We start from the raw sequence: 11,466 nt of genomic DNA on the forward strand, positions 1-11,466 counted from the left end.
TTTATACACCAGGTTCTTATTAGCTATCTATTTTATACTTATTAGTGTATACATGTCAATCCCAATCTCCCAGTTCATCCCACCACCACCCCTCCCCTGCTTTCCCCCCTTGGTGTCCATACGTTTGTTCTCTACATCTGTGTCTCTACTTCTGCCTTGCAAACCGGTTCATCTGTACCATTTTTCTAGATTCCACATATACACATTAATATACTTCCAGAGGAAGTAGCATTTAACGTAAGACCAAAAGTCTTGAGGGTTTGTCAGGCAAAGAGTGAGGGAAGAGAGCTCCAGGCTGAGGGAACAGCATGTGCAAAGGCTTGGAGAAGCAAAGAAGCCTGGCAGATTTGAGGAACTGAGAGGCCAGTGTGGTTGTAACTCAGAGGTGGAGTGGGGGGCAGGGTGTGGTGCAAGACAAGGCTGGTGAGGTCCACAGGGGCAGACCAGCAGGGCCTTCCTAGCCATGTTAAGGGCAAGTTAACGATTCTGGGCACAGCTTGGCCTCCAGTGCCATCCCACGCCACCTTTCATCTGCTCTTCTGGGTCAAGCTCTCTGACTCCAGAATTGCTCTCTAACCATGACCTTCCCTCCAGTCAAGAATTTTCTCAACCATTGCAAGTGTCTCTTGTCATCACTTCCCATGAAATTCAATTCCTGGGGGACCAAATTCTGGCTCTCCCAGGAAGCATTTGGCAAGGTCTCAGGTACCATCAGGTAGCCCATGTTATGTTGGAATATTTACTAAGTGGAAGAGTGAGTGTTATTATCCCCATTTTATAGATAACGAAACTGAGGTTTGGAGACATAAAGCACACACAGTTATCTCTACCCTCTTTTTGACACCTCATTTCTCCCCAGTATTCCCCAGAATTTGGGAAGCTACATGGTCTGTTAGGATTCTATGACTCTGATTCTATGACATGTCAGAGAGGATGCTAAGGTTTAGGGAAACACGGAGATTTCAGGGTTCTGAAATTCCACAGTTCTAAGCCTTAGCACTCCAATAAACCAGGTTCCTGATGTGTGCTAGCTAGTCCAAGCTTGGAGAGGCAGGCACCACACATGAGCCCTTTTCCACCCGGTCTCCTGGGTCCCACCTCGTAGACCAGCCAAAGGATGCGATCTGGGCACCCCCTGATGGCCAGGAGAGGATGGGAAGGAACGGGATGGTCGGGAGCCTTACCCCCGAGGGCAATGTTCTGGGGCAGAGGCCGGAGTTGAGAGAAGGCGGGGAGTTCCAGGTCCCGCCGCAGAGCAGACTTCCTGCTTGGCAGACAGCCTGAGTGAGCTACGGTGGGGGACCCCGGGAGCCATGGGGTGCACGCGTGATGCCATCCTGGATGCACTGGAGAACCTGACTGCAGACGAGTTCAAGAAGTTCAAGATGAAGCTGCTTTCAGTGCCGCTGCATGAAGGCTATGCATGCATCCCACAGGGGACGCTGCTGCCCATGGATGCTGTGGACCTCACCGACAAGCTCATCAGCTACTATCTGGAGGCGTACGGTGCCAACCTCACGGCGCTCGTGCTTTGCGACATGGGCATGTAGTAGGTGGCAAAGCAGCTGCAGGAGACCTTGGGCAAGGGGGAGCTCACCTCCTCCACATTCTGCGCAGAGGTCCAGACCTGTATGCCCTCATCTGCACCCTCCTCCCAACCCGAACATTTGCCTCTCCCCGCGCTTTCGCTTCCCGTTCCTCCTACCCTTTAATAAAAGCTTCTCCTGCTGGGGAGGCTTGGTACTGACCTTGGCTTCCAGACCAAGAGATCCCTGATCCCAGAAAGACTTGGAGACACCATTTAACATTTTCTTACAGGCCCTGGAACCGTGCCAACCGAGATCAAGGCCCCTCGCCAGACAGCAGCCAAGCCAAGTCTTCAACACCCAACCTCACCCACCTAGGCACCTCACCAGCCCCGCCCCACTGCACCCCTGCACAGCCTAAATCTGTTGCCCCAAGGCCAAGAGCACCCAGAGAGCGCAAAGCTAGGCCAACCCTCCCCACCCACCTACTCACACACCTCCAGGGCCCGAGCCCGGTTGGGAGGAGGAAGGGAGACAAAGTTAAACTCATCCCACTATACGTAGAGTCCCGGTGGCATGCCCACCTTGAGCCCCACCGCTTAGGGTTGCATTCAGGGCAATTTCTGAAAAAAGCCTAGTGTTCAAGAGGGACAGGCTCCAGCACCCACCCTGGTCCCAGCTCATCCCCTCTCCTCCCCGGTGGCATGCCCACCTTGAGCCCCACCGCTTAGGATTGCATTCAGGGCAATTTCTAAAGAAGCCCAAGTGTTCAAGAGGGACAGGCTCCAGCCCCACCCTGGTCCCAGCTCATCCCCTCTCCTCCCTCCCGCCCCAGCACTGCACTTTGTGGACCAGCACCGGGCGGCCCTCATTGCGCGGGTCACAGCCGTGGATGGGGTGCTGGACGCCCTGTATGGCAAGGTCCTGACAGAGGAGCAGTGCCAGGCAGTGCGGGCGGAGCGCACCAATCCTACCAAGATGAGGAAGCTCTTCCACTTTGCTCCAGCCTGGAACCTGGCCTGCAAGGATCTGCTCCTCCAGGCCCTGAGGGACACCCAGCCCTACCTGGTGGTCGACCTGGAGCAGAGCTGAGGCATCTTCCCCAGCAGCGGTCCCACAGACAACCCCTGGCCGTTCCAGCCATCTTACCTGGAGTCTCTGATTTTTTTTTTTATACACGATATATGAAAAACCAGCTCGTACTTGGTGTGTTTTCCTACTTCCAGCCTGGAAGCACATGCGGAGCTGAGCTACACATCCAAGCCCCGCAGAGGCTCAGGTGAAGCTCTAGTTTCCGCCTGTTCCTGGGGCAGCAGGCTCCCCAGATACCTCATCCTTCCTGCCTCAGTCACCATGGAATAGTCCCTCACCATTTTGTGGCTCCTTCAATGCCACCCCATTGGGTCTGCCCTTGAGACGGTGAATACAAGTTAGCCTTGTGGCCAAGGTCTAAAACTTAAACTAGAGGTATGTACAAAGGGCCTGGAACTGAGGGGGGCCATATTTGACAGATGCATTTAAAAACAGACTCGTCTACCAAGCTTCTCAATCTCTCACTTTATCATAGGAAAAAAAATTGCAAAATGAGAGCAATTTTCAGGGGAAGTGACAAGAGTATCATCTAAGCAGAAGAGAAGAGCACAAACCACCAAGTATTCCTGGGGTTCCTTCTGGCACTGACACCAGCAGGCGTCACTGCTCCCTCCCACCTACTGCAAGAAGGGGTTGTAGGTTACACCTGGCCCAGAAAACCTGCCAACCACAAAAGCAAAACTTTAGGAAATGAGCTCTAGTGGCTGTTTCTTCTCTTGATGGAACTGTGCCAACAAAAGAAAATACGGATATTTATTTCCAGAAAACAGCACTTAAGGAGCCTTTCCAGAGGCTGTTAGGGAACCAGGATCCTAGGACCACATCCTGAGTACATTTTGCACCCAAATTCTTTCTGGCTTAGAAGGGCTGGATGCAAAGCAACAGGCAGGCCCCAAGGAGGCCAGTTATCCTATCCTTAGGAGTCAGATCATCAGACTCAGGAATCCAGGTATGAGGGTGCAAGGTGTACCATTCAGAATGATACACCTGTGCAGAATGAACAAAGCTGTATGAAGGCTTCACTTGGAATACCCTCCCTGAACACAAGAATTAGCAAATGTAGTTTTTATCCCCCGCCTCCCTCCACACACACACACACACACACACACACACACACAGTCTGTGTAACGTTTCCCTATTCTGATGACCAGATCACCAGAGCAACAGGAGGAAACAAGTAATTTGCTGTAGGAGGAAGCTACCAAGAAGCTAAGCTAATGACCACTGTCAAGGCTACACAGTCACATGGGACTGCTCCTAATGCCATTTAGGACTCCAGGAGGAAAGCTGAGCTTCCCCCAAATCGGGAACCGGCCCCAACACTCAGGATCCCCTGGGCTTATCTTCTTTAGTCAGCCACCCCATAAGATAAATGCCGATGCTCCCCATTTCACCCTCAGCCCTTTTCTACCAAGTCTTCTTAAATCTTATAAACCAAGTCTTATTCAATCCCTGAGATGTGTTTGTTCACTTATGTTCTGCAAGGACCTTACCATTTCCCAAACTGAAGTTGTCTTCCTTTTACTACCCCTGTATCTCGACAGACGGCAACAGCAGCAGCCTAACCAGTAAACAAGAAATCCTAGCCTGTTCCATAAAGCCCAGATTTAGTCAGTCTTCCAGCTTATAGCCAAACAGCTTCCTTTTCAACTTCACTACCCCCATCTGGCTTATGCCTTCATGTCTTACCCACAACAGGCTTCCTGATCTCCCTGCTTCTAGTCAACCACCTTCAAGGGCCTGAGTGATCAAAACTGATGATGGAAATGGACTCCCTTCTAACAGTAGGACGCCTAAGCCCCTCTTCCAGCCTGATCCTGAATGATCCATCCAACCTCTTCTACCTTCCTTTTCACATACCCCTGGATCCCAACACTACTTATACCCCATGCCCTAGCACACATTGGTCCCTTAACTCTGGACACCTTGCAACCCATCTGTCCTAGCATGCCCACAGGTGGCCTTCCTCTGGTCTCCAGTGGCACTTTCACCTACTGTCCCTGTGGGAGAGCAAACTATATTGTCATGTCTACTTTCACACAAGACTCTCCCGTTAGAGCAAGCCCCATAAAAAGACATATTTTCAACCTCTGTACAGTGCCTTGCATGTGAAAAATTATAAACAGCAGTTACTGTGTACGTCTAGTGTCTGACAGAGGATTTTTTCAAAAACTTCACAGGAACCCGGTGCTTCTCATGAGATGGAGCCATAACTAACACTTCCCTGCACAGCAGATGCTCAAACAGAGCAGCTACAAAAACCAGGGCAGGCCTGAGGCAAAAGGTATGGTTCTAAGAAACAGCTCCCCTAAGTTGAAAGACTTCTTGGGGGCTTTATTTTTCCTTTTCATTGGAGGGGGAGGAAGGGCGAGGCTCAAAGTTCTACCAGCCACAGCATATACTGGTTAAGGACATACTTCTGCAGCCAAAGGACAGATTCCAATCCCTGCTCCACCTAACTCACCAGTTATGAGACCTAAGGGCAGTTTGTACCTCAGCATCCCCATCTATAAAGTAGGGACAACAGGACACAGCTCATCACCTAACAGCAGATGGCCCACAGTGAGCACACATTAGTGTCAATAGTGATCTCCAGGATGTTTTTGTTCCTAGCTGCTCAATGGCTTAGGCTCCTCAGTGGCCCTCAATCTGAAACAATCAACATTTTCTGCCCAAACCTCTAAGCGTCACAAGACTGAGAAAAGAACAAGCAGATCAATACCCAATGTTCACTGGGCCTGGGCTAAGTAGAACAAAAACCCATATGCAAGACCAGCCTTCTGTGAGTGACCTATTTCTTAGCTCCTGGCTCAAATTGTCTACATAGAAAGTTTTATACAAAATCAATTACCCCTTCACAGAGAAGGTGGGGAGAATGAGCAGAAAAGGAGTCTCTGCAGAACTTTAGAGCATGGCTCTGAAAGTGTGCTGCTCAAACAGCAGCATCAACATCACCAGAGGGCTTGCACCCCACCAAGACCTACACACAGAATTAGAACCCACCTGCTAACCATACTGCCAAGTGATTCAGGTACGTATTCAACTTAGACACGCAACACTACAGAGAGGATTTGGCTCTGCCGCCTCAGACTGCGACAGTTTTGCAGAAGCCTTCTTACATAGGGATTTGCCTTGCTTTTCACTCGGGAAGAGTACACAGGATGGGCCTGCTTCCCCTCAAATTCTGGGAAAAAAATAATAAAACAAACAAAAAACAGCCGTCGGGCTAGATCTAACAGACAGGTTCTTACCGCGAGCAGGCTGCAGTGAGGCCCTAAGGATCCTGCACAAACAGCTACAGGGAATCAGCGCAATGGTGCAACACTGCCACCCTGAGGTGCACGTGCAAGATGCTACCTAGAAAGCCTGGCTCCTGCTCCCTTCAGTTTCTTCTTCCCATACCCACCCCACCCCACCCTCCCTGGCATTCTCTACCTGGAATTGCCTAAGCTTGGTTCCCCGCTACACACAAGGAACCCCCAATCTTCGACCCTGTAGGCCAAGCTCCCTTCCTGTCTCCAATCCCCACACTGGTGGCTCTCAATCGTCCTTCCTGTTAAAGGAGCCCTTCTTCTTGCTAGCGCTATAACCCCGAGGTTTAAGGCTAAGGCCACAATCCAAGAAGCTGAGAGAGCACAATCCATCCACAGAGCACTATTCCCAGACCCAAACTCCTGACATCCGTCTGTTCCTGCCTCAAGCGTATTAGGAGTTTTAGTATGGCTGCACAGGTCCCGGGCCTGAGCCCCGCGTCCGCCGAAGCCTCTGAGGGTCCCGCGGTCCCAACGGACCCGAGCACTGGCCCCCCCGTCCAAGCCTCTGTGGTGGCCCACGGGCCGCCCCCGACAAAGCCTCCTCTGGCCACATGGGTCCAGGTGGGCCAAGCGCCACCACCCTCCAAAGCCTCCTCTGGCTGTCCCGGCCCCTGAGGACACACCTGTGGAAGCCTGTGCCCACCTGGCCTGCACGAGCATGTGTGCTCCAGGCCAGCTTCAGGAGCAGATGCTGGTAAAAGGAACACATGCAGAGGTGGGGCTGCCACAGCAGGTCCAGAAACCTACCTAGAGGTCTCGGAGGGCCTCCTGGGGAGGTGGGGATTGGCTGTAACTCACTGTAGTGGCAAGGACACTGATAGCAGAGGTACCAGGGAATTTTTCATTTTTTCAATTTTATTTTATTTTTCGCTGTTGTCCTCTTTCGTTTTGTCATTGCTTCATTTTTATTTTTTTCTAATATATTTTTTATTTTATTTTATTTTTTATTCTGTTATTGTTCTGCTCTTTTTCATTTGTTGTCTGTTTTTTGGTTTTGTTTTCTTGGTGGTGGTGGTTTGTTCTTTTGATATTTTTGTGTTGTTTTCTTTCATTTTGTTATTTTTTTGCTTTGTTTTTATCTTTTTTTGTTTTTGTCTCTTGGTGGTGGTGGTTTGTTCTTTTGATATTTTTGTGTTGTTTTCTTTCATTTTGTTATTTTTTTGCTTTGTTTTTATCTTTTTTTGTTTTTGTCATTTTATTGTCTTTTCTCTTAGCTTTTCTTTTAGTTTGTTTTTTTATTTTATTGTTTGTTTTCTGTTTAGTTTCGTTTCTATTATTGGTTATGGTTTGGGGGTCCTCTTGTTTGTTTGGGTGTTTTGTTTTTTGCTATCCATGTTGTTTTGTTGTTGGTGGTTTGCTTTTTGTTTGCTTGGATTTGTTTTTGTTATTTGTCTCAGGTTTTGTCTGTTTTCTTTTGTTTGTCTGTTTGTTTTTGTTTGGTTGGTTTTGTTTTTATTATTTACCTTGGGCTTTGTTTGTCTATTTTAGGGTTTTTCTGTTTGCTTGTTATTTGCCATGCCATGTTGCTTGCGGGGTCTTGGTTCCCAGGCCGGGTGTCAGGCCTGAGCCCCTGTGGTGGGAGCACCGAGTCTGAGCCACTGGACTACCATAGAACTTCAGGCCCCAGGAAATATTAATTGGTGTGAGCTCTCCCAGAGATCCTCATCTCGGCACCAAGATCCAGCTCCACCCACTGCCTGCAAGCTCCAGTGCTGGATGCCTCGGATCAAACAACCAGCAAGACAGGAACACAGCCCCACCTATCAACAAAAATGAGACGACAGAGAAACGTGTTACAGATGAAGGAGGAGCAAGGTAAAAAGCTATTAGACCAAATAAATGAAGAGGAAATAGGCAATCTACCTGAAAAAGAATTCAGAGTGATGATGGTAAAGATGATCCACAATCTCAGAAATAGAATGGAGGCATGGATTAAGAAAATATAAGAAATGTTTAACAAGGACCTAGAACTAAAGAACAAACAAATGGTGATGAACAACACAATAACTGAAATGAAAACTACACTAGAAGTAATCAATAGCAGAATAACTGAGGCAGAAGAATGAATAAGTGAGCTGGAGAACAGAATGGTGGAAATAACTGCCGAGGAACAGAATAAAGAAAAAAGAATGAAAAGAAATGAGGACTGTTTCAGAGACCTCTGGGAAACAGTTAATGCACCAACTTTCGAACTATACGGGTCCCAGAAGAATAGAAAGAGAAAGGGTCTGAGAAAATATTTGAAGAAATTATAGTCAAAAACGGCCCTGACGTGGGAAAGGAAATAGCCACCCAAGTTCAGGAAGCACAGAGAGACCCATACAGGATAAACCCTAGGAGAAACACACCAAGATACATATTAATCAAAGTAACAAAAATTAAAGTCAAAGAAAAAAATCTTAAAAGCAGCAAGGGAAAAGCAACAAATGACATACAAGGGAATCCCAATAAGGTTATCAGCTAATTTTTTGGCAGAAACTCTGCAGGTCGGAAAGGAGTGGCAGGATATATTTAAAGTGTTGAAAGGTAAAAATCTACAACCAAGATTACTCAACCCGGCAAGGATCTCATTCAGATTCGATGAAGAAACCAAAAGCTTTACCGAAAAAGCAAAAGTTAAGAGAATTCAGCACCACAAAACCAGCTGTACAACAAATGCTAAAGGAAAGGCCGGGTGTCAGGCCTGAGCCCCTGTGGTGGGAGCACCGAGTCTGAGCCACTGGACTACCATAGAACTTCAGGCCCCAGGAAATATTAATTGGTGTGAGCTCTCCCAGAGATCCTCATCTCGGCACCAAGATCCAGCTCCACCCACTGCCTGCAAGCTCCAGTGCTGGATGCCTCGGATCAAACAACCAGCAAGACAGGAACACAGCCCCACCTATCAACAAAAATGAGACGACAGAGAAACGTGTTACAGATGAAGGAGGAGCAAGGTAAAAAGCTATTAGACCAAATAAATGAAGAGGAAATAGGCAATCTACCTGAAAAAGAATTCAGAGTGATGATGGTAAAGATGATCCACAATCTCAGAAATAGAATGGAGGCATGGATTAAGAAAATATAAGAAATGTTTAACAAGGACCTAGAACTAAAGAACAAACAAATGGTGATGAACAACACAATAACTGAAATGAAAACTACACTAGAAGTAATCAATAGCAGAATAACTGAGGCAGAAGAATGAATAAGTGAGCTGGAGAACAGAATGGTGGAAATAACTGCCGAGGAACAGAATAAAGAAAAAAGAATGAAAAGAAATGAGGACTGTTTCAGAGACCTCTGGGAAACAGTTAATGCACCAACTTTCGAACTATACGGGTCCCAGAAGAATAGAAAGAGAAAGGGTCTGAGAAAATATTTGAAGAAATTATAGTCAAAAACGGCCCTGACGTGGGAAAGGAAATAGCCACCCAAGTTCAGGAAGCACAGAGAGACCCATACAGGATAAACCCTAGGAGAAACACACCAAGATACATATTAATCAAAGTAACAAAAATTAAAGTCAAAGAAAAAAATCTTAAAAGCAGCAAGGGAAAAGCAACAAATGACATACAAGGGAATCCCAATAAGGTTATCAGCTAATTTTTTGGCAGAAACTCTGCAGGTCGGAAAGGAGTGGCAGGATATATTTAAAGTGTTGAAAGGTAAAAATCTACAACCAAGATTACTCAACCCGGCAAGGATCTCATTCAGATTCGATGAAGAAACCAAAAGCTTTACCGAAAAAGCAAAAGTTAAGAGAATTCAGCACCACAAAACCAGCTGTACAACAAATGCTAAAGGAACTTCTCCAGGCAGGAAACACAAGAGAAGAAAAAGACCTACAAAAAGAAAACCAAAACAGTTAAGAAAATGGTAATAGGAACATACGTATCAATAATTCCCTTAAATGTAAATGGATTAAACAATCCAACCAAAGACACAGACTGGATGAATGGATACAAAAACAAGACCCATATGTACACTGTCTACAAGAGACCCACTTCAAACCTAGAGACACATACAGACTGAAAGTAAGGGAATGGAAAAAGATATCTCATGCAAATGGAAATCAAAAGAAAGCTGGAGTAGCAATACTCACATAAGACAATACAGACTTTAAAATAAAGACTATTACAAGAGACAAGGAGGACACTACATAATGATCAAGGGATCAATCCAAGAAGAAGATATGACAATTGTAAATATCTATGCACCCAACATAGGAGCACTTCAATACATAAGGCAAATGCTAACAGCCATAAAACGGGAAATCAACAGTAACACAATAATAGTAGGGGACTTTATCACCCCACTTTCATCAATGGACTGTTCATCCAAACAAAAAATAAATAAGGAAACACAAGCTTTTTTTTTTTTTTTAAATTTAACTTTATTTATTTATTTTTGGCTGCATTGGGTCTTCGTTGCTGCCCACGTGCTTTCTCTAGTTGGGGCGAGTGGGGCCACCCTTCCATGCAGTGCGCAGGTGTCTCATTGCAGTGGCTTCTCTTGTTGCGGAGCACAGGCTCTAAGGCGCGCGGGCTTCAGTAGTTGTGGCACATGGGTTCTACAGTGCAGGCTCAGTAGTTGTGGCGCACGGGCTTAGTTGCTCCGTGGCATGTGGGATCTTCCTGGACCAAGGCTGAAACCTGTGTCCCCTGCATTGGCAGGCAGATTCTTAACCACTGTGCCACCAGGGAAGCCCCAGGAAACCCAAGCTTTAAATGACACATTAGACCAGATGGACTTAATCAATATTTACAGGACATTCCATCCAAAAACAACAGAATAGAAGTTCTTCTAAAGTGCACACAGAACATTCTCCAGGATAGATCACAACTTGGGTCACAAATCAAGCCTCAGTAAATTTAAGAAAATTGAAATCATATCAAGCGTCTTTTCCGACCACAACTCTATGAGACTAGAAATCAATTACAGGGAAGAAAAAGTAAAAAACACAAATACGTGGAGGCTAACCAATATGTTACTAAATAACCAAGAGATCAATGAAGAAATCAAAGAGGAAACCAAAAAATACCTAGAGACAAATGACAATGAACACACGACAATCCAAAACCTATGGGATGCAGCAAAAGCAGTTCTAAGAGGGACGTTTATAGCAATGCCTCAAGAAAAACAAAAAGTCTCAAATAAACAATCTAACCTTACACCTAAAGCAAACAGAGAAAGAAGAACAAACAAAACCCAAAGTTAGTAGAAGGAAGGAAATCATAAAGATCAGAGCAGAAATAAATGAAATAGAAACAAAGAAAACAGCAAAGATCAATAAAACTAAAAGCTGTTTCTTTGAGAAGATAAACAAAATTGATAAACCTTTAGCCACACTCATCAAGAAAGAGGGAGAGGACTCAAATCAACAAAATAAGAAATGAAAAAGGAGAAGTTACAACAGACACTGCAGAAATACAAAGCATCATAAGAGACTACTAGAAGCAACTCTATGCCAATAAAATGGACAACCTGGAAGAAACGGACAAATTCTTAGAAAGGTATAATCTTCCAAGACTGAACCAGGAAGAAACAGAAAA

The 11,466-nt window shown here is 46.1% G+C and overlaps 1 protein-coding gene across 1 annotated transcript; it reads left to right on the top strand.

The window, feature by feature from the left end:
* Window positions 1-1,313: 1,313 nt before the first annotated feature.
* Window positions 1,314-2,618, top strand: LOC102995954 (apoptosis-associated speck-like protein containing a CARD). The gene is given in 3 exon segments (XM_024123274.1): window positions 1,314-1,581; window positions 1,819-1,875; window positions 2,362-2,618. Coding segments are annotated over 3 exon segments (582 nt in total).
* The last annotated feature ends 8,848 nt before the right edge of the window (window positions 2,619-11,466 follow it).

This window comes from Physeter macrocephalus, chromosome 14 (assembly GCF_002837175.3).
Source record: "Physeter macrocephalus isolate SW-GA chromosome 14, ASM283717v5, whole genome shotgun sequence".
Classification (NCBI taxonomy): Eukaryota; Metazoa; Chordata; class Mammalia; order Artiodactyla; family Physeteridae; genus Physeter; species Physeter macrocephalus.